This window comes from Sceloporus occidentalis, unplaced genomic scaffold, assembly GCF_023333645.1.
Source record: "Sceloporus occidentalis isolate IW3139 unplaced genomic scaffold, rSceOcc1.0.p SCAF_59, whole genome shotgun sequence".
In the NCBI taxonomy this organism is placed as follows: domain Eukaryota; kingdom Metazoa; phylum Chordata; class Lepidosauria; order Squamata; family Phrynosomatidae; genus Sceloporus; species Sceloporus occidentalis.
The window spans coordinates 3624027-3647787 of NW_028317039.1; the positions used below are offsets into that span (position 1 = coordinate 3624027).

The 23761-nt window shown below is 40.3% G+C and overlaps 1 protein-coding gene across 1 annotated transcript in view; it reads left to right on the forward strand.

Moving 5' to 3' along the window:
* Positions 1 to 23761, forward strand: part of LOC149287561 (cyclin-dependent kinase 15-like) — a 54038-nt gene that overhangs the window by 29107 nt on the left and 1170 nt on the right. Inside the window, 2 exon segments of the mRNA XM_089492762.1 lie at positions 527 to 575; positions 16092 to 16231. Of these exon segments, the coding sequence (XP_089348888.1) occupies positions 527 to 575; positions 16092 to 16231 (189 nt within the window).

Sequence of the window (23761 nt, forward strand, 5' to 3'; positions counted from 1 at the left end):
TGAGCGCATCATACACATGACCCCCCTTGAGTTGACAACACTTACATTGCAAGCATAGATCACATGACTATAAGGGACTGGGCTGGAAAACAATACAGACACAGAAATACATTCAAAACGTTTATTAGAACAATGATAACATGACATAAATACATCATACAATTGTATGTATGTATATATATATATATATAACACCTGACATTGGAGCTAACATAACCTACAATAAAGTGTGGGGTGGGAGCAGCCACAGCACCTGGCTTATGTCTTGCCTATAAAGCAAATTTTGTAATCACCATCAATAACCATGTTTATAACCATCTTTTAAATTCCACCCACCACATATAAAACTGCCCACCACAAAGCTTCGTGGGCGTGTAAAGAATGCCCACGCAAGTATGCATGCACCAAATCAACATAACAGGCAAGAACAACCGCCACAGCGAGTTTGTGTAGCTTTTTCTATTGCCTGGTGATTTTTTGCCCAACGCCAATAACACCTTGGGATGACTTTCGACCATACCAACAGGCAAGAGGGAAGAAAATTTACCTAAATCATAGCATATTGTATTCAACAGGTCAATCGTTTTGACTTTTCCTAAGTCATTATCCCCAGCATGAACCACCAGGATCAGCTGACCCTGAACCATACTTTTAAGAGCTGCTGCTTCTTGGAGTAATTGTGACCAAAGCAAACCTCTAACCCCTTTCCAGAAAATGCACAGGCCATGGAACCCCAATTGATTAAAACCTGGATGTATTCTTGCCCTTTTTTCCCCACCCAAAATACAAACAAGTGGCGCACATAACTTCTTTTGTGAGAACGCCAGCGACCAATCCTCCTTACATCATTCTCACATAAACCCGCCCGCACTGCCTCGGGCGCTGCTCCAATGCCTAATGAATGCGACCCAAAATGCCCCAACGCACCCACCAACCGCAAGCACTTATGAAAGACCTTGTTAAATTTAAAGCGCGACAAAGGCAAACCATCTGCATGTGATAAAAAATTATTCTCTAAAGTGCGAACCTGAAGAAATTCTGAAACCACACACCACGACCTAGAGCAATGTTGCCAACCCTTTAAAACCAGAATGATAAAAAAAGAGTTTTGTGATGTCAGGTTGTGCAAACATTTTGAACCAAAAACTCAACGCTGACATATATATAATTACTGTAGCCCACTGCCTTACCTGGCTGGTGCAAATCTTCTACAAATGTTAACATCACATTTATCATCTCATGCTCTGTACACAAACTTGCCCCATTGACAGTCTCAAGCCATAAACCCCATACTTTCCTGTAGAAGGACCAAGTACCCGGAGATAATGATGACTTTGCAAACCCTATTAAGTTCCTGAAGCAAGGGTCCACAAAATATCTGAGCAGCAGCACCCTTCCAGCTCGGCTCCCGGTGCCAAATCCGGAAATTCCTGCCAATGAAAACGTGACACGGCATCGACCATGCTGTTAAGAACCTCAGGAACATGCCACAATTTAAATCACGCATTCCATTGCAAGCACCTCGGAACCAGATGTCGCAGCAACCGTACCACAGGCAGTGATGTACAGGTCATCCTATTAATGGCATACAACCGCCAAGTTGTCCTTCCAAAATACGATACCTTTATTAAGGAGTGCAACAAGAAAAAACACTCAAAACTTCCACTTGGACCAACAAACAAAAAATCAGACAGACACTAACATACAGGGGAGACAGACACCCTGAGAGCGTGACCCAGCCGAATCTGCCAATGCCTCTGTCTTGACTCTCTCCTCTACAATCCACTCAAAATCCTGCTTGGCTAATCTTCCTTACATGATGCTTCTTCTTCTGCTTCCACACTTTGTGAAGCTCCCTATTTCCTTAAGTATTACATCTTAAATCCTCATATTAACATAAAAGCTCTCCCTGGTACTGTTCCACTGTACATGCCTATCCCCAAAATGTCTAAAAACAAAATACTGCCCTGCTCGAACTCTACTGTCCTTTTGTGACCTAAGGCTCACCTCATCCCTTATCACCTCTTCCTTACACGCATTCAAGACTTCACCTGTGAAGTTTCATACCTCTAGAACTCACTGCCACCTATCATCCAGGTATCGCTCTCCCTCAGTGCAATGTTTTCACCTAGAACCATGTTATCTGCCACTGATACACAGTCATCTATAGTACTTTTTCAAAACCTTGAGTCTTTCTACACTATATCCCCTAAATTGTAAAATTGCAGGTAGGGCCCTCTCAATCCATTGGATTGCCTTAGTTTGTCTAATTTTGTCATACCCTTTGAATGCATGTTAGTAAATTGTTGGTACCTCTAGGTTGGTTGTAAACAATTAAGTTTAAAAAAAACCCAGAAGATAAAGTGATGGTAAACCCCTTCAAAGCTACCATAATTAGTAAAGCATCAAGGTTTTTTCCAAGTACGACCTAAGTGATAAGAAAATATAAGCAATCAATTATTTTGTTTTCCAACTTAATTTATCCACTATATGTGTAGTATAGCAGGGATTGTGAAACGTCACTGCATCACAAACCACGTAGGTACTAGATGGATTTTATGCTTGTAACCCTCCACCAGAGAACAGCGTTCAGTCTCTATGCTCAACCTATGATAATGTAATTGCCCAAAAAACGATACTTCATATCAACCCTGAAATCTGCTTTGCTAGTTGGCGGTTGTAGTTCATTGAAGCTTGAGTGCCAGAAGTCATTTGTCTCACTTTCACTTTTACCACTGATAATGCTGTAGATGTTCTATCTGGAAAAAGAGGGAAGGAATGATAAAGAATATAATTGGCAGATTTAACCCTTTTAGTTTCAGCAAAACATGTGTGGCGAGGAAGTCCAAGAGCAATCACCTGTCATCAAACTAAACCGCAAGACTAACACTGATTGCATATATATGCATATGGATCCTTTTGTCCTTGACAAACCTTACACTTTGTGTAGGCAAAATTTGCCATGGGTTTTTTTTTTGCGGCAGTACAACAACACACGTAGTGCAGGAATCCTACTTTCCCTTGGGATGTTGTGTTCCATACGGAATTTTTTGCAAGCTTGCTACTCCTTTAAGATTTTTTAACAATTTCCATACCTGTTGTGTTGTTTGGTGGACTTTTAAAATGTTATCCATGAAGGTTAAATTCTATTTAATTACTAGGGAATATCCACATATTGTCTTTTATGTTTAGGGGTTATCCTCTCATTGATAGTTTACCTCATAATATTTCATGCACCATTTTATGTTTTGTCAGATTCCTTATTGTGCTTTTTAAAAAACAAATGCAGTTTTTTGAGGTGGAAGTAAGATAAACACATTCTCCAAAAACCTAGAGCAGTAAAGAGGCTAATGAAATCCTTCAGGAGCCTCCCTGGAGCAGCTAGGCTAATGTCAAACAGACTGCTGATTACCTTAGCAGTATAGGTTTACTAGACAAGCAAACAAGCCTGAAAAAAGTTTTCAGCAGGAAGAAGGGGGAAGGGAATAAGGGGATCTAACTGTTTCCTTTCCTATGTGACTTGAGGTTAACCCATTGAGTGTGCGAGATGTTTTTAGCCCCTTTGGTTGTTAATAAGCCCCTAGGAATCCACTTGTTTGTTTTTCTTTTCCTAAGACACCAAACAATGGATTACTGAGATGGCTCAGAATTTCCTGCAAACTTTTGTAGAACGTATATTTATAATCATTAAGCAGCATATATACCTTTTTATTTAAATGGGTTTTGGATGACAACGCTTTCTTAAAGGGTGTGAAGCTGTCTGTTTGTATTTGACACTGTCCCGAATAGAAGACCCATACATACCGGTATACTGCTTTCATTGAGTTTGGATGTTAATATAGTTGAAGGGATAAGTAGCAGGTAGCACCTTAAAGGGTGTATATGGAGAAAGGTCTTGTTACCAGTGGGGTACCTCAAGGTCAGTATTGGGACCCGTACCTTTTTTTTTTTTTTTTTTTTTAGAGATATTACAAAAGCTCGTAATGGTAAGATTTGTATATTTGCAGATGATACAAAGGTGTATAACATTCATGGTAGAACAAGCCACGGCAAGTGATTTAAGTAAATTAAACAAATGGTCAAGAATGGGGCAGATGCAGTTTAATGTTGATAAATGCAAAAATAAATGCACTTGAGATGTAAAAATCCCAAGGCATTGGGGGGGACTGTTCTGTCAGTGAAGACAGAAGAGAGGGACTTATCTCAAGATTTTAAGCTTGCGAGCAGGGCTCTCTCCACCTAATGTATTGGTTTGTCTTAGTCTGTCAATTCGTGTGTCTTGTCATATCCCTTAAATTGATGTATTGTATTAAGCGCTGCGTAAACTGTTGGCGCTATATAAATAAAAGATGATAATAATAATAATCCGTAGTGCAATAAAGCGTCAGAAAAAGCAAGTAGGGTGCTTGGTTGTATAGCTAGATGCATTAGTATCAGAAAGGTGATTCTGCCACTTTACAGATCTCTTGTCAGAACACACCTAGAGTACTGTGTATCGTTCTGTAGACTCCATGGCTATCAAAATGGTTTCCATTAATAATTAAAGACAAAGAGAGCTCAATATGTATATCTTTGATGAAAGAGGAGATTGAGGAATGTGAAATAACTATTTTAAATACCGTATTTGCTCGATAATAAGACAAGGTTTTTTTTCAGAGCAAATGCCCTGAAAAATATCCCTCGTCTTATATTCGAGGTCGCCTTATAATCAACCTCAAATATAGGTCTGACTACAACACATAGTATGAAACGAAAAAGGAACACCTTCATGAGTGGGTGAGTCTTAAAAAATATAAAAAATAATGTACAATACCCTACAGATCTTGCTGCTCCCGTAGATCAAACACTCCTCATAAGTGTTACAACAAACGGTATATAGACAAAAGTCGGGGCGCATAGATATGTGGGAAAAAAGATAAAACGAATATAGTGTAATAAGTTCGAACGAAAAACAAAAATTGAAATATTTGTTGCACTCACAAGTGTACTTGAAAGTATTAGCTCGTCAAAAAGTCCAGACTCTTTTCTGTCTTGGGACTTCTGTGTAGAAAATAGGAAACAAAATAGTGCAATAAAAATAGATATGGTTTAATAAATATAGATTAAAAACTTACAAACAGGTGGGCATAACATATGGGTTATGCGTAAAAGCAATGTCCTTCACAAAGGTAGAAGGGTAATCGGCAAGTCCTTGTAAAGTCCAAATTCGATAATTATAAAGTTTCTCAACGCGTTTCGCCGATTTTTATTTCGGCTTCCTCAGGAGAAGTTCAAGAATCAATCTGTCAGATTCCCCCGACTTTTGTCTATACAACACATAGTACAAAGTACATGAGGGAAGCCCCGGCGAAAGTGCTGGCAGCAGCAGGGGTTGTCTGTGTGCATCCCACAGCCGGTGAACATTTGCGGGATGTGCACAGACAACCTCCGCTGCTGCTGGCACCTCCACCGGTGTTTTTTTATTTTTATTAAATATGAAAAAATAGTGTGCATTAATATTTATTAGTAAAACCTTTTTTCCTATAGGGTAGTCTTATATTCAGGCTTTTTCTTTTTTTCCTAAATTAATATTCAAAATTTGGGGGGTTGTCTTATAATCAGGGTCGTCTTATAATTGAGCAAATATGGTACATAGTACAAAGTACATGAGGGAAGTCTATTTAAAAATCGGAATCATATTTTACAAGGGTTACTCGTTTGGAAGTACAGTTCCTCTTCTAGACTTAAATACCTACACTGGTTTCCCAATAGTTAAGATGCTGAGAATGTTTGGTTTACATGAGGGTATTACGTGTGCTATAATAAATGTAATCAGTTACAAATGAATCCTTTTGGTTTAGCACTAAAATCAACATCATCTTATCATACATATCTCATTATGATTGATTACAATTAGGTTACACCAGAACCCTAGTCAACATAGCAGGCGTCACTGTTATCATTGCACTCAGCTACAAGTGGGAACAGCACATATCAATGTATGCTTCCTGCATCTGCATGCACACAAGTACAGACACAAGTACTGCCTGGTGAATTACCAAGCACCTTTTTTTTTTCTTTGCAAAAATACTACTCGGAAAACGGCAGTGAATCAAAAAGTCCTAATGAAAAATGCTCATCATATCTCATTGTCAGAGTATAAAATTCCCGCAGGGAGGAGAGCCAGTTTATTTCCCATTTGAAGAGAAAAGATCCCTAATCTGGTAAAGGAAATCTTAAACTGGCCATGTAAGGGCGCTGTCTGAACTGTACATTCTCAACTCCCTGCATTGTCTTTTAAATCAAATGGCCAAATATATATTGTGTTTCCACAATCATGATCCTCTGAATTTCACATGAGATGATTGAAATTGAATGCTTTTTATAACACACACTTGCACAGTCATGGTCACGCTTAGTCTAGCACACACATATACACACTGACGCTAACAAATGCACATTCAATGTTACATATATGCATGCATACATACTCACTCCCTCTCTAACTGCCTTCTCATCTCTCTAATTCACTCCCTCACTCGCTCCCCTTAAACTTTCTCTCACCCCCTCGTATTCTCACCCCTTTACCTTCCAGGATCCTTCTTTCTGGCATACGATGTACAAGCAGCCAATATTTCATTGTAGGGATATGTCAGACTGGCCTTTTTTTAAACATTTTTTTGTCACTAGCTTCGGGTATTACCTGCACCAAGCTGCTTTAAATGGGCAGACAAGTGGTTGCAGAGGTTACCTGAGTCTGCTTGCAGGAAATGCTTGTCACAAACGCAGGCACTACATTTGTTGCCAGCAAGCTCCCATGACAGTTTGTACGAGGGTTCCATGGGTTATAATAAGACCCCCAATGTTCATGTGCAACTTTTCAGTCACTGATTGATTGCTTCAAGCAGAAAAAGGTGGCACAAAACAGTGCAGTACAGCACTCTGTATCTTCTCCTACAGTAAATGTATTCTTTATTAAAGTGTTGATTTGATTAATTTTCATGGTTATGTTTGTATTATTATTCTAGAGTGGCTTGCACAATATGAAACTCAGCCATTTGAAAACATCTGGGACAGGTAAGAAAAGTATCAACTTTGTAATGAACAAATCAAGAGATTTGATCTGTTTGTGGGCAAAATATGTGATTACTTCAGTTTGGTGCACGCATTCTAATTGATTGATGGGCATATGTATTAAAAAGCAAATGTAAATGTGTCTACAGACTTCTCAACACTGTAAAGTTAAGATGGCAAAACACTGAAATTATTAAAATATGCTTATCTTAAAATACAATGCTAATGTTTATTACAACCCCACAGTCTGATGCCAGAACATAGATTATACCGAGGTGAAGGCATTTTACTTACACACACACACACACCTGTCCCTCCTGGGTTATATCACCCTGTCACCTGACACAACACAGACCGTAGCACCTGCAGGTCTTCTTCAGTCAGCCAGCCATTAAAGTATGTGCTTCATCCCCTCACGCTTTGCACCACAATATGTTAGACTGAGCGTGAAACAGAAGAACAGATGGCAGGGAAGGGTGGAATCTTCCTCTTAAAAGAAACCCCAACTGAGCTTGTCAAAGGCAACAAGACTTAAATATGTGTGTTTGACATGAAGAGAAAACTAGAGGGATTCTCATTTGTAAACCTAATCACCATTTGTCGCGAGTGAGAATCTCTCAACAGCCATGTTTTTTTCAGCTAGAAAGAGATCTTTTTGCTACATGTGAATTCAAGTAAAATGTAATTGAAGAAGTCACAAAGGGCCCCTACATTACAACTAAGCATTCCTGAAGAAAACATTATGAAGGGACAGTTATTTCATTTATAGAAGACATTTCTTCAAATGGTAGCCAGTTATAAAACAGCAGCTAGTCAACGTTACTAAACAACAGATGCTAGGTTGTATAACAATAGGCTATATTAGAGCTGGACAAGATGGTGTGGTCCATCCAAACTTGTCAGGAGGGCAGAGTTGAACTGGCTAAAATACTTCTTCCCCAGCTGTCTTTGAGTCCTTGCAGGGACCTTTTATATCATATGGGCATGTCTGGCTGGGTGCGTGTGGTGTTCAGTAAGTAGGCAAGGGAAAGGCTAGACCTCTGCTTCTACAGTACCGTGATTGGTCTAACTTCAGTTAGTAGCAAAACTAAAGTGTTGGTAATGGCACTTAACAAATGACTGGTTACATCACCTTTAGTACTATGTACATCACTGCATACCAGCAAGGCTGCCATTGAGAATTTGGGGGCCCAGTATGGATGTATGTACCTTGGCATCCCCACCTCCACCAGCATCGCAACCACTTACCATATTCTCTTAGACCACTTCTCTTTTTCAGTCCTCTATTTACATTTTCATGTCCCCTCTGTTTCATTAGACCTCTATCCTCCCCCATATCCGTACTCCTCTGTGTCCAGCTGGGGTCTCTATCCACTTTAACAGAGAATTAAGGGTATGAGTTTCTTTGGCACCCTCTCCCCATACCAAACATGTAGGCTCACTCTAACACTCACTCCAACACATAAACCTGTGATGCCAGTGAGGGGTTGTTAAAGACCCCATACTGACGTCACAAGCATTGTCTTGCTCCTTCTGGGGCCCACAAAGGCCGACACACTGCACCCTTGGCAAGCAAGAAAGATAAGCACAGAGTGATAGGACAACTCCATGAGGGAGCTAGACCCCTTACAATAATACTGATTGTATGCACATGATGGTGGACAGAAGATATAGATATTCTAGACTGAGTACAAACAAGGGCTACTAGTGCATGTTTTATAGACCAAAAATCCTCAAGGGATCTCAACCTGTATATCTTGGAGGAAAGACAGAAGAAATGCACAAAGGAATTAGGGGTGGTTCTAGTTTTTTTGAGTCCTAAGTGAAATTATTTGAATAATTGATGCCAATGTATAATTGTACATAAATAAAAAATATACCGTATTTGCTCGATTATAAGACAAGGTTTTATAATCTCATCTTATAATCGGGGTCGTCTTATAATCAGAACTCAAATAGGGGAACTCTGATCTCTGACAGCCGGGGAAGGTCTGCGCGATGGACGCAGACAACCCTCGCTGCTAGCCACACCTCCTTCCGGCTGCAGCGTAAGTTGTCTATGCGAATCGCGTAGACATCTACACGCTGCCCCGGCTACATGACAGGGGAGTCAGAAGCACCGGTAAGTTTGGGGGGGGGAGTGTTAAATGGGGGGCATAAGGCATTTCTGGAGGCAGAGTGTTCTATGAAATGCCTTTTAACCCCCTTAATGCCACTCTGCCTCCAGAAATGCCTTTTTAACTCTCTATACGCCACTCCACCTCCTGAAATGCCTTACATCTCCCTATATGCCACTCTGCCCCATAATATGCCTTTTAACCCCCTTAATGCCAGAGTGGCATATAGGGGTATAATGCATTTCTGGAGACAGAGTGGCACATAGGGGGTCAAAAGGCATATCATGGGGCACAGTGGCATATAGGGTTAAAAGGCATATCATGGGGCACAGTGGCATTTAGAGGGTTAAAAGGCATATCATGGGGCACAGTGGCATATAGGGTGTATTAGGCATTTCTGGGGCAGATGTGCATAACTGGGGGGGGCAGGTTGGAAAATAGAAGGAAATAAAACCAAAATATTTTTCTCAATCATAGCTTTTATTAAAAAAAATAGTTTACATGAATTAACATTTACTGGTGAAACTTTTTTCCTATAGGGTCATCTTATATTCAGGCTTTTTCTTTCTTTCCTAAATTAATATTCAGATTTGGGGGGTCGTCTTATAATCATGGTCGTCTTATAATCGAGCAAATACGGTAATTTTAATCTTCTACTTAATCTAATGGGACCCTTTAGACAAATGGTTGCGCCACCCTAAAAGTGGGAGCATATGTCAGAAGATTTCATTGCTTAGAATTAGTGAGTCAGAATCTTTGATGTTGGATGCTAGAACATATTTCTTCATTAAGCTGGTGGTGAATAACTGGAATAGCTTTCAAGCAGAGATCGTAGAGGCTAAAACAGTGCAGAAATTTAAGAATGCATGTGATGGCAATAAGGGGGTTTATCCCATCTTCATTTTGGCTTCCTAGTTCCTATCCAGAGAGTGCAAGCGACATGACACATTTTGTCTAAAGCTGCCATCAGTTCCGAACACTGGCCAGGACACAAAGCTATTTCCCTCCTGGTTATATACCTTGGAGGTAGCACCCCTAGCATGGGTTATATCTTATGTTGAAACAATATAAATAAATACCAGCAGGGTACACAAGAAATGCAAATTGAATATAAAAAGAACAAGGTGTTGGGTACATAGATCCAAGAGGCTGTCCTCCCATAATGCCTTAAATATCTAGATAATTAATAGAACACCTACACACCAATAAGTTACAACGGTTTATAATGTGTTCATATATAAAGTATAATATCTACGGTTAGACACCCTATAGCAGTAATACTAAGAGTATATTATAGACAACAAAGCATTCACCGCAAAATGCAATAAAAAGAATAAAAATAGCAAGAGAGTCGACAAATCAATCACTTAACCATCAAAACAATATTGGAGCAGGTTGTTGCCACATAAATTGCTAATTATAGCCAATCCTGGGATGGGAAACTTGTCACAACCTTTCCAGATAACCTATAAAAGCTCCTGTAAAACTGTTAGACATTGGTCTGTGAACAGATATTCATTGACCTGCAACACAAGGCTAAGGATCAGAGGATATTTAGAAAAAGAGACAGTGAGAGTTGACACTGGAGGTTTTTGACAGTGGTTATAATCATTGTTTGTTGCCTCTGCATCCATAGCCATTTCACCTCCCTGGGCCAGTAAGAGGACATAAGAGGATCTCCCCAGCCAATTCATACTGCCTGCAAAACCTCAGTAGCGGGAAACTACCCACTTCAGTGCCCAAAATCAGAACTGTTCCTCGAAATCTGTATGAAATATGCCTAATTTCTAAGTACCATATTTGCCATAGTTAGTTATGCAGCACCAATGTCTTTTCCTAATGTAAGAGAATGCAATTTATTTTTTAATATCCGTAAAAAAAAATCCTTCTATAAAACAGTGTTTACTCCAAAAATAGTAGGTACCTGGCAGTAAAACGTATCTTGGTGTAAAAGAAAGTAACGTACTTTTATGTTGGTATTTGGGAATAGACTGAACATTAGTAATACTCCCTCTCCAGTTGTTCTTGCCAATAATAGCAGCATTGTAAGTGAACTTATGGACAGAGACCAATTACACAATTGCTGCCACGACCCCTGTTTCGTTTTTTGTTGTCACTTGCAGATAACTTTCCAGTTAGCTGCGGTTGCCCATAAAATGATCCAGCCCTTAAGTCATTCAGGGAAAAGCCTTAAAGAGAGGGGGGAAAAAACATACACGCCCTTAGGGGTTTCTAGCGGCCAAACCACTTTTAAAGACTGCAACTTCAAAGGAAGAACTTGGCCTTTTCTAGAATTTATATTCTTATCAGGTGCTGTGATGCAGAAAAAGAAAATACATCATTTAAAAGATCAAGTTTAAAGGCACCTTGAATTCCCCACCACCACCCACCAAAAAATGCTTGAGAAAACAGGAAATTAAACAGCGTGAAAAAATATTTTGTCTCTTTGTAGTTTGTCTATCAAGTTAATTTGGGCGTTACGTGAATGTTACATTAATTTGGTGGTGTACATTTGCAGATAGAAATTTGCTGCAGTCCTTTGGGAGAACAAAAAACATAAAATGTGATGTGTGGTGACTCAGCCTGCAATGCAATCTGAGTTAGCTGTTTCCTGTTCAAATGTGCAAGACATATAGCAGATATATTTAAAATTAGACATGTATAGATGAATAAATTAACACATAATACATATGCGTTACAGCAAGACCGCTTAAGTGAAGAAAGCGATCTCAGATTGCTTTCTAAGCTTATTTAATGCCATGACGTGCGGGCACGTCATTAGTCGTTAACTGGTGGCTTTTCAGTGATCACTAAGGGATTAATAGCATGCCAAAGGTCTGTATCATGAGATCACAATATTTTGGTTTTTTCATACATACATACATATATATATATATATACATTATATATATATATTTATAGTATCTAAAAAATAATGTCTGAGCCTCCTTGTTATAAGTGAAAGGTAGTTTATTTTACTCCTTTTTCCAAGTTGGACATATTAATATACAGGAGTAAATTCTATTTTCATGGGGGGAATGTGGCTTGCCTAATTAGGGTATGGATCCTTAGCTCGTGTGCTCCCCAGAGACACTCCGCAATTATTCGCTTTCAGCCAGTAAGTCTTACCCATAGATCGAAGCAGAAACCCCACTGGTGTGCCTGAGACACTGGGCCCCGTCAAAGCAGACAGTCTTAATTTCTCTGCAATTATTTTGCTACTCATGCGGCCCTCACTACAAAGCCAAATCCCCCCAATATGGTCAACTCAACTGACTTCATTAACCTCGCAGGCAAATTCTAGAGGGCCCTCCGCAAAGAAGTGGCCTCTCTTAAATCGGAATTAGCTGGCTTGGAAAATCACCCTTCATCCATAGAGACCCCTGCTGCCACACTACTTCACAGCTTACCTCCCCTATAGATTTTGCAGGGGCTCATAGAGCTCTCAGACCTCTGCCTCTGATATGTTGCTTATATGACTTTACATTGAACAAAAAACTTAGGGTGAAGACACTGTGGCCCTATACCAGGGCCTCTCAGCAATCATGCTACACACACTCACAACTATTTTTGCAGAACACAGAATTCTGTACCGCTGGGTACCCCTTCAAATTGCATGTTATGCATGACTCCAGCACAGTCCACATGCCTTTGGAAACAATTCAACTACTACAAATACAGCTAGAGGATTGGTTCTCATTGTCTTTCATAGTGGCTACCCTGTTGCCACAGTGTCCACACAGTGGCTTGGCTTCTCCGGAGAAGATTGACCCACCAAGGGCTGGTGCAAGGATTTTTCCCACCCTAGGCAAAACATAATTTTGCCACCCCCTGTCCCCACCCCCACAAGCCCCTCCCCTTTTGTCACACCCATTTATACGGTGTACAGAGCGTAATTACAATAGGGGCGCAGCGCAAGCGTGCCGCGGCACTCCCATAAGGTCCTCCTAACTGGCTGACTCGCTCCCACTCCTCCCCATAGTGACTGCGAGCAACGGCCGCGCTTACTGAATGACCGCGGCTGGCAGTTCACGGCTGCAGGCTGCCGGCGCCCCCTCCAAGTAGGCCCTGGACCCACCACATAACAGGAAAGAATAGGCTTATGCTGCTCTGAAATGATGATGCTGTACATCCCTGAGTGTCCCTCTCGTCTGCTGACTGTGCATCTCGAACCCCCATTCCTATAATCTAGGCATGTGCAGGGGGAGACAGAGACTGTCTGGAGAAGCTTACCATTTCTGTATTTTTGTTGTTTCCCATTGACTCACTGAAGTACCGTATTAGCTCGATTATGAGACGAGGTTTTTTTCAGATAGGTCTGACTATGAGACGACTAAGATCCAGATCCCCCGCAGCTGCAGGGGACCTGGATCCTCCTGTCTCCCCCCGCCCCACTTACCGGTGCTTCTGAGTCCCCGGTGTGTAGCCGGGTCAGCATTCCTTACCCGTCTGTCAGAGATCAGAGTTCCCCGCACCGGTGTCGGAAATCTGATCTCTGACAGACGGGGAAGGTCTGCGCGATGGACGCAGAAACCCCCGCTGCTAGCCACACCTCCTTCCTGCTGCACGCTGCCCCGGCTACATGACAGGGGAGTCAGAAGCACCGGTAAGTTTGGGGGGGGGCGGGGGAGTGTTAAATGGGGGGCCTAAGGCATTTCTGGAGACAGAGTGCTCTATGAAATTCCTTTTAACCCCCTTAATGCCACTTTGCCTCCAGAAATGCCTTTTTAACTCTCTATACACCACTCTGCCTCCTGAAATGCCTTACACCTCCCTATATGCCACTCTGCCCCATAATATGCCTTTTAACCCCCTTAATGCCAGAGTGGCATATAGGGGTATAAGGCATTTCTGGAGGCAGAGTGGCACATAGGGGTTAAAAGGCATATCAGGGAGGCAGAGTGGCATATAGGGGGTTTAAGGCATTTTTGGGGTTAGAGTGGCATTTAGAGGGTTAAAAGGCATATCATGGGGCACAGTGGCATATAGGGGGGTATAAGGCATTTCTGGGGCAGATGTGCATAGCTGGGGGGGCAGGTTGGAAAATAGAAGGAAATAAACCAAAATTTTTCTCAATCATAGCTTTTATTAAAAAAATAGTTTACATGAATTAACATTTACTGGTAAAACTTTTTTCCTATAGGGTTTTTCTTTTTTTCCTAAATTAATATTCAGATTTGGGGGGTCGTCTTATAATCAGGGTCGTCTTATAATCGAGCAAATACGGTATTTTGGTCCCTTTTGTTTTTGTTCTTGGTTGCTACTTTCACGTGCAATCATGTATATACATGCAAAAGGATGTTTTTGCTGGCACCTCTAGGGGAACCACGTCTCTGTTAAACACAAATAAGTATACTAGCGCTTTGGCATTTTCTCTCATATACTTTACACTTTCCATGTTTCTCCCACAATTAGCATTACTTTACTGGGTGTGAGATATTGTGACCTATGTGTCTGGAGGAGCGCTGTACTTGGCTTAATTGCTTTGTGATTAGCTAAATCTATGCATGGGAAACTGTCGCACATAATATTGTATACATATAGTTTTACACAGTCCATGTTTCCCCCTTAATCATTCATTACACTACTTGTGACCAGCTTAATCCACACAAGAAACTACTTTATAATATTAAGGGTTTATTTTCCTGACACACTTGGAGTAACCATTTCCTTGTTACGGACGCACTTGCACATAATATTGTAAACATATAGTTTATTTTTTTTATCTTGCAATGTAAAGTGTTGGGTAATGGGTGTGGGGATCTCTACCATCATACCTGGGAACTTTTGGCCTCCGGCTACCCGGAGCCTTCCCTTGCAAGACGCGGCCAGGACTAATTGTCAGACGCAGTTCTAATTGTCAGAGGGCATCAGCACTGTTCCTACACGCCGCACAGTTCCATGGATTTGCGGCTAGGTCCCGGTTAGGCGTAGGGCAAGGGAAATGGTGATCCATAACAGAAGGGTGTGATTATACTGGGAACGGGAAACAGGGGAAAAGCAACTCCAAACAAGGTAAAAAGTCCTCTGCAACCCTAGTTCCGTGACAATCACCTTTCAAAGCTGTCTTTATAGGCCAGACTCCTGCTGGATATTTTTCCCCTCTTCTCTGGGCTTTATGGCAAGGTAGGAGGACATGCTACATCAAGCTTTATCAATGTAGGAGTGGGCGAAGGTATGCACCTTCTCGCACTCGTTATCTATCAAAGTTCAACATAAGCATAATTTGGGTTAAGGTAGTGGACAGTCCTCCTCCCTTGACTCCAGGTGCAATGCTCCTTCACCATACCCCATTGGTTATATCAACCATCGCTTCATATACATCATCTTAACATTGCAAAATGTGTGATTCCCCCTATTGGAAATAAGACCACTAGAGTTAGCAATTGATTATGAAGAGGGGAGGAGGTGAGGAACTATTTAAGCAGGCTTTTGATCACTATACTCTCTACACTGGAACCTGGTTTAAGTGGCTTCAGTTTACCTCCCCCTTCCCCTTTTTTTCCTCCCTTTCCTTCTCTCTAGTCCTCTTAGGTTTGGGAAATCGTGAGAAATACGCACTTCGCTCATGTCGTGGCAGTCTGTGTTCCAGTTGCCACCTGTGATTATATTTTGACAATTGTCCTGTATCTGCATTTATATACATGTTGTTTTGTTGTGTAAATTAATTTTCTCCCCTCCCCTCCTTTTTTTTTTTTTTCTTTTTTCTTTTTCCTTTTAGTTTCCTCTCTGTTCTATTGTACCTTGCAAAAAATTTCAATATATAGATATATATTTTTAACTACATTACTTTTTCCATGAAACTAAATGACATGTTGTAAAAAGGTTTTAGGTCTCTGATTTTTCTTTATTGCAAACAAAGGCCAGAATAAATGGAGTGAGGATACTTGGCTCTTATCTTTTTTTCAATGTCATTTCCAGGCTGGGACGAACAATGGGAGCTGAAGATCTAGCACAAAAGATGCTAAAAGGTTCCCCTCGTGAAAGGATCTCTGCAGAGGATGCCCTTCTTCATAAATTCTTCAGTACTTTACCATGCCAGCTTCACCAGCTGTCAGATGGTATGTTCAATGCTTTATATGTATATGATTAAAGTTATACCTAGTGGACGAAAGGGCAGAAAGATCACTGATAATAATGTAATGAAAAAAGATTCCTAAGATACAGAATAAAAGCTAAATTATGCATTAAAAATAATGCTTTTAAGTTCACCATTTTCCTTCCAGTAAAGCCTGTGCTCTTTATAGCAAAGTTATTGCTAAAGCATGATTAGATATATGTTGGTCAAAATTTACTAGGTTGTTTTAAGATCTTGTCACAAGAGTTGACCATTTCAACCCACTGACGTCATGTTGCATTACGAAGAACAATGAGCTCATTGTAGAGACGCACTTCCCTGTTGAACTTCCTCTGTAAGCAGGGCTCAGTAGGCCCTGTATAAGGCATAGACGATATCTTGAAAGTAATTTATTTACCATGCATTATCCAGGGCTAGCTCAGTCCAACAAACTTACTACAACTTGCATGTAAAGTCAATATAAAGGAAGAGTCAGATGGGTTGTTTTTCATTTAGCCATGTGAAACCTGCAGCTTTCCTGGAGTTGATAGTATAGAGTTCCTTCCCACAAAATGTAATGTACTCACACTCTGAGACAGGTGGGAGTTGCACTTCAACAACAGCTGGATGTGTAATGATGCCAGAATACATTCTAGTGGTTTCTGGCTTGTTTTTAAGACATACCAGGAAAATGACCAAATTAATAGGCTACTTTGAAAGCAGTATGTGCATTCTTCCATTCACTGACAATTTAATGTGTTCAGTCTAGTTATTATTATATATTATTTATATAGAGCCAACAATGTACGCAGTGCTTAGTACAATAAATACAGTATATTCAAGGGGTATTACAAGACTAGAATTGACAAACTAACTGAATTAAAAGACAAACTGATACATTAGGTGGAGAGAGCCCTGCTCGCAAGCATAAAATCTTGAGGATTAATTATGGCTACTTAGGAGGGCAAGTAGCCTGCTACCAGGCTGTAGACAATAATACTATGCAAAAAGTTCTGTTTTTTTAACAGAAAATAATTAAGGGAAATATTAAGGGAAAAAGGCATATATACTAAAAAATATGTATGAAAACAGAGCTGTATAGCACTGGAATGCTTTAACCACATGTACAAGAGTCCCTTGATAATCCCTTTATAAATTTACCACTTGAATTCCTGACGTGCCTGATCTTTATTTGGGGTTATCTCTCAAATCTCAGACAGGCCAGTTCAGTTTGTATGCAGCCTATAAATGTGTAGGATTTCAGGCCTCTCTGGAGTTGTGCTCTCTATGAACATTCTATTAATCCATCTGAGCAAGATACAGTTTGATAATCCTAAATATACATACTGACTGCTGCATGGGCTGAGAAAGACTATAAAAACACTAGTTCAAAACCCCTCCTCTGTTGTTCATGTATGTGATCTGGGTTGGTGCAGCCAACAAGCTAACCTTTGAAACATAAAAGCAAAATAGGGAGACACTGATTTAAATGCATGCACGGCTGCTGTGAAATAAGTTGTGCTTTGTCATCTGTGTGAGTTGTGCTTTTATGTCTGAGTTATGTTATAAATTATATGGGGGGGTGAGGCCCCCACAAGGCTAAAATCTGCACTTGTATCCAATTGCTTTTTTCCCTTCGTTCCTTTTTGATCTTTACTTTTAAAAACACTAAACATTACATAGGTCATGCCATTGACATCTGTCTACTTTGAACCTGGCTCCAATGACATCTGCCGATAATGACTTTTGTAATTAATTTTTATGCACAAGTTGTTTATCATATCACTGATTTATTTTTGTACAAATGAGTGATTTCTGGTTCTAAGCATGCACCATGTATTTTCAGAAACATCAATTTAAATACAATATATGAAAAAGGACACCTTGACACAGCATGCATAGGAGCCAGTGTTTTGTTGTTTTGCAACTGAAGAAGGCCATTCACTTCTTTCGTCATACACAGTTATTACTGGCATTAGACAAATTCAGGCACTAATTAGTAGACTTGTACAAATAGATCAAAAACAATTCAGACAAATTGTTCTCTGAGAAACAGAACCATTTCTGTGTCTCTCCACACATCTGTCTCTATTATTCTGGCCTTTTGGAGTACTTCTGCTAAAAGGCGGAGCCACAGGAACAGCATCTCCCCTGTTCCTCCAATAGCAGAAAGGGTGTGTCCAGATGCTCAACACCTTTTGCAGAAGTGCTCAGGGAGGCCTGGTTCGTTTTCAGACATTCATACGAAATTACAAAATTGGCAAATTTAGCTAAAATGAATGACACCAGGAATGTGATACATGAGGAAGGCGCCAAATTCTAAGGTATAAAAACCCTGACCTCTCTATACACTTTGCTCAGGTATCAGCTGGTTCTACTCCCCATACCTCAGTGTTCTATTACTATTTGGATTACCTGCGTACCAGACCCTTTGACATTCTATTGAACTGTGATTCTTGCAGCCTGTCTTGACCTCGGCTTTGTGATCTGACCTGGATTTTTGCATTAACCCTTCGGATACTGTTTTTGTTGTGTGCTTTCCTGCCAATAGGAACCTCCTCTGATAACTGGCTCACATACAGATGTGACAGTGACCAACTGGGTGGGCATGAATGGGTGAAGTGAGCTTTAACAAAGGTTGTCAAAGTTATTACTTATTATTTGATCCCAAATAATAAATTTACTTGTAATTTGTCTTGTAAATATTCAATAGAGGTAGATGGGAGAAGGCAAAGAAGAGAGAGGGACAGATACATCTGCATTTTTTTCCTGATTCTCAGACAGCTGTAGAACATAAATGTACACTGACACTTTTATAAAAATAAAAAGATAGAATCTTATGTGATCCTGTCTATGCAGGGAGGGAAGAAGGGGATTCACAGCAGGAGGGAGTTTGACTTTCTTTTCTACATATAGTTTTTTTTTCTCCATGCAGAGTTTAAATTATGTCTGATAAAAGGAGTTCTGTAGACATGTGAGTTCTTTCAAACCCTCCTGGCTTCCTCCCAATTAAATGAGGTTTGTCAAAGCCATGGGGCTCTGCCACTGTATGAGAGGCGGACAAGCGAATCCCATGGTGACATCTCCAGTCCCAGAGGGAACAGATGAAAGTGCCTGCAATGGCAGACAGGAACAGAGATAGAGGGAGAGATAGACAGACAAGGTATAAATACAGAGACGAAAAAGAGAAGAGCGCTTGTGTTAAGTGGAGATGGAGATGCAGTGAAATTATGCTGAATAAATCCACAAACCCTGGAGGCTGAACAAACTATGTGCCCAGGAACAGGAGAAAGAACACAAGTGAGGGAAAAGGAGAGACAGCAAATGTATAAACAAGCACACTTAGGAAACAAATTGCTTTCAGCTAATCATAAAATGGTTCAAAGTTTAACATCCCGGTCCAAGAAGAAAAACATAAAAAAACTGTTGAAGAACTGATGGCTGCAACTGACCTAGTAGCCAAAATAACTGAAAATAAACCAGATTTGAACATTACCTATACCTATACTTCTCAGCTCACCAAAACAACTCGTACCCTACTGTGTTCATAAAAACTTCAAAACTCACCATGCTTGCCTATTTTTGCACAGACAAAAATAGATCTACACACAGTAGACCAGAGGCCAAGCTTCATATCTTCCCTATAGATCTGCTTACGTTGTCCTATACTGTGGCCAAATGCATGATTATAATTGAAACAATTAAAAAAATCAGTGGCCTAGATTGTGGGTATTGCTTTCAGGATCTTATGAAAATATACAGCCAGCAGGCAGTATATCAGCTCTGCAATGATACTAAGACAAAGAGCATTACTGTATTATGAAGGCACTAAGTAAGGTAGTTATGTGTTGCTGCTGTAGAGCTTGTGCATAATGTCAAGATATGACATGATATATCTGTACACCACTTGCAAGGCATGAGGCAGTAATCAATAAAGATCTGCCATTAGGGCATATTAAGACCTAGATCATGCTATGCCCTTGAATATACTACTTATATTACAGTATGAAATAAATTATGCTTATAAAGACTCCATAGGCTGTTTTACATTGTGCCCCCTTGTTCTGATTCCTGCATCTTACACCACTGTAATGATGGATAGATGGCACAGTGTTCTAGTGGTAGTGGTTAATACACTGAAGGAATTTTAGCATGCATCAGGTAGGCATAAGACTCTGCTAAACATAATGCAAGATCAAGATACCAAGTATTGAGGAAAAAGGAGGGCAGACTAGATAGACTAAAATGATCTTAGCTGCTGACACTTTCTGGTTTTTTCTGTAAGCCTGAAAATTAGCATAGTATTATTAACATTGATGCCTGTTTTGGTTTTGTTTGTGTGAGGTGAATTGTGAACCTTCTGACACACTGTTCTCTAAGTGCTGCTTAACAATTTAATGACTAGACATGGGCAACTGGGCCAAAAACGATTTAGTTCCCTGCCCATTTGGTTCAGCATTTTTAATTTGGGAATGAAATTCACACGGTCACTCACTCTCACACTGCCACTCACTCTCTCACCCTACTTCTCTGCCAACCATTTCCGCTTTTGCCGACCAGTTCCGCTTCAGCATCTCCTCCCTACTCTTCTCTATTCAATCTTCAATCCTTAATCTGGTATCATCTTTGTTTGTCTGCATCTCTGCAGACATGACCCGTCAACTTTAGGCAAAATGGCGGCATTGCAGTAAGTCCTCCCCAATCCTCCAATCAGGGAACAGGACATCACTGAAAGTGCCAACTGAGGGCAATATGGCAGCACTTGCGGTGACGTCCTCCCCGATCCTCCAATCGGGGAAGAGGACATCACTAAAAATGCCAAAGTCACTGAGTTTCTCCGTCTCATAAAACAATAAAACATTTTTAAAAATAGTTAATAAATAAAAATAAAACTTTATTACAATTAAAAATAAATAATGCAAATGTGTGGGAGATTATTCTACACAGTTGATGTTGCCAGTGTGTTGTCATTTTCTCTGATGCATACAAAATGATGGACTATACCTATACAAATATTATTAAAATAAAGCCCTAACTGTACAATAAACAAGATATATAACATAAAAATTGTGTGAGTAAAAGACAACTTATTTAGCCTTTTACTTAACAAGTAAAAATGACAAAAAAAATGGTCACCAGGTTCGAAAAACCCTTGGTCGTTAAGGGGGTTAAGCATATTTAGCATTAATTACCTAATTTGATGTGCTCCAGACCAATAAACTTCTTCTCTAGTTCTGTAAAGTGGCTCAAATACAAGTACCTCATTAGGATCCATATTATATTAATACAGAACTGATGCAATTTGAAAATAGTTTTCTTTTCTTGTCTGCTGTCGACACCACTGACTTTCTCGTCTTCCACCTTGAGGCACTCACTTGCGTATTTATTTATTCAAAGCACAAGGCTTCTACGGTAATTAGGCTGTCAGAGCTGGGTTGTTAATAAGGATCTGCTAGAGAGGTAGGGATTGAATTTTCTGTCTTATGTTTACACTTTATCTTCCACATTTGTTTATCTAGTGTATTTTGTATTGTATTTCTATTTTTTTCCTTGTCCTCACTCAAGGTAAACTTTTATTTCTGAAACACAAAAATTCTCACTGAAAATATACCTTTGTACCTGATGGTAGATTAAACTAGATTATCGCTGTTTTTATCTCTGATTTTTGAATTGCGAGAGAACTGAGATTCAGACTTTGAATTTAGGCTGCTAGATATAGCAGTGTTTACAGTGTTGTACGTAGTTCTGCTTCTTCTCCAGGGAAAATGAAATTGTTCTTGTTTGGGCATCAAGTGTAGAAATGTCTTGCTTTCCTCTGCATAAAAGTATAGTATTTTTAAAGTATGTGGTATGGCTTGTTTCATACAGTTGCATTTATAGCGTATTGGGGAAGGGGTGAATCAAGGTTTTCAGAAAAAATATATATGTTTTGATAAGGGCTGCAAGAGTTTACCGCTGTAGATTTGGTGTGACCACCCTTTGCCTTCAAAACAGCAACAATTCTTCTACATAGACTTGCACAAAGTTTTTAAGGAACTCGGCAGGTATGTTCTTCCAAACATCTTGGAGAACATACAGAAAGGGGAGCGCACAACCTAAAAAGTCATATACATTCAGATTTCAGGGTTGCTGATATCATAATTATGTCCAATGAATACATAAAATAAAGCAACAATTCACCGCATTACCACTTGGGGAACTTTGACACAGTGATAGGCTAAGCAATATATAGCCATATAGTGTGACGGAATTCCTTAAATAAGTGTGTTTTCAATAGTATTCGCTGGGTATGAGCTGAATTATTGCTTTATCTTGGAGAACTAGCCACAGTGCTGTGGCAGCCCCATTGCTTTTATCTCTTCATACAATCCCAGACGGACTCTTGTGATGTTAAGATCAGGCCTCTGTAGACGCCATACCATCACCAGGACGCCTTGTTCTTCTTTAGACTGAAGATAGTTCTTAATGATTTTGGCTGTATGTTTGGGGTTGTTTTCATACTGCAGAATAATCAGATGCCTCCCAAATGGTATTGCATGATGGATAAGTATCTGCCTGTACTTAGCATTGAGATGACCAATAACTCTTATCAAATTCCCCACTTGTACCGCCCAGTGGATGTATGAACCCTGCTGCGTTCCTGCTTCCTCTGGGCGGTAAAAGAGAAGTTATTCGCACAGTGTGCGGGCAGCCCAGGTCTTAAGCAGCAGGCCCTTGTGCGAGCAGCACACAGAAATCTGCAGTTCAGGTAAGGGGGTGGGGAGCATGTATGAATGAGTATGTGTGATTGAGTGAATGAATGAGTATATGTGAATGACTTTGTGAATGAATATGTGTGTGATAGTATGGATGTGTAAGTGGGGGAAGCATGGCACAGGAAGGCTGTTTGAGGCAAAGGGGCACACAGAGACTGATTAGGGCAAAAATGCCACAGTGAGGTTGTTTGGGGACAAAGATACAACAGGGAGGCTGTTTAGGGACAAAGATGGTAAATCCTATGCCTCCAATCTGGGTGCAGGGCAGGTTATGTGGATGCAATCTGGGTTCCAGGGCTGACCTTTGGGATTTGCGTCCTGTGATCTATGTCTGCAATTTAGCATTTCCATGCATTAGATGGAACACCGCACTGCCTCTGACAGTCTCCTCCTAATCTGTAGAGTCAGTGCGACAAGTACTTTTGTTTTTTGTGGAGTTTATATTTACATGCCAAGGAGTGGGGGGCCCCAAGCAAATGCTTGCCCAGGGTCCAATCTTAATGTCCACATGTAACAAATTACCTGTCACATAAGGCAGTATGAAAATTAATGTTTGCACACCGATCCAAGCGCCTACCCTTTTCATGTAGCTGTAGCTGTCTTCCTGGCACGGAGATCTTGATACAGTAATTATGAGCCACTTTTTTATTACAAGAAGATGCAGCTCCCACTCTTACTGTCTGCAACAGGTGACTACAAAAAGAGCTTCTTACTAAGAGGTCCTTTAATCTTTTTGCTGCCAGATCCTGCCACATTGCAGGAAGCAGGAAACTCACTCT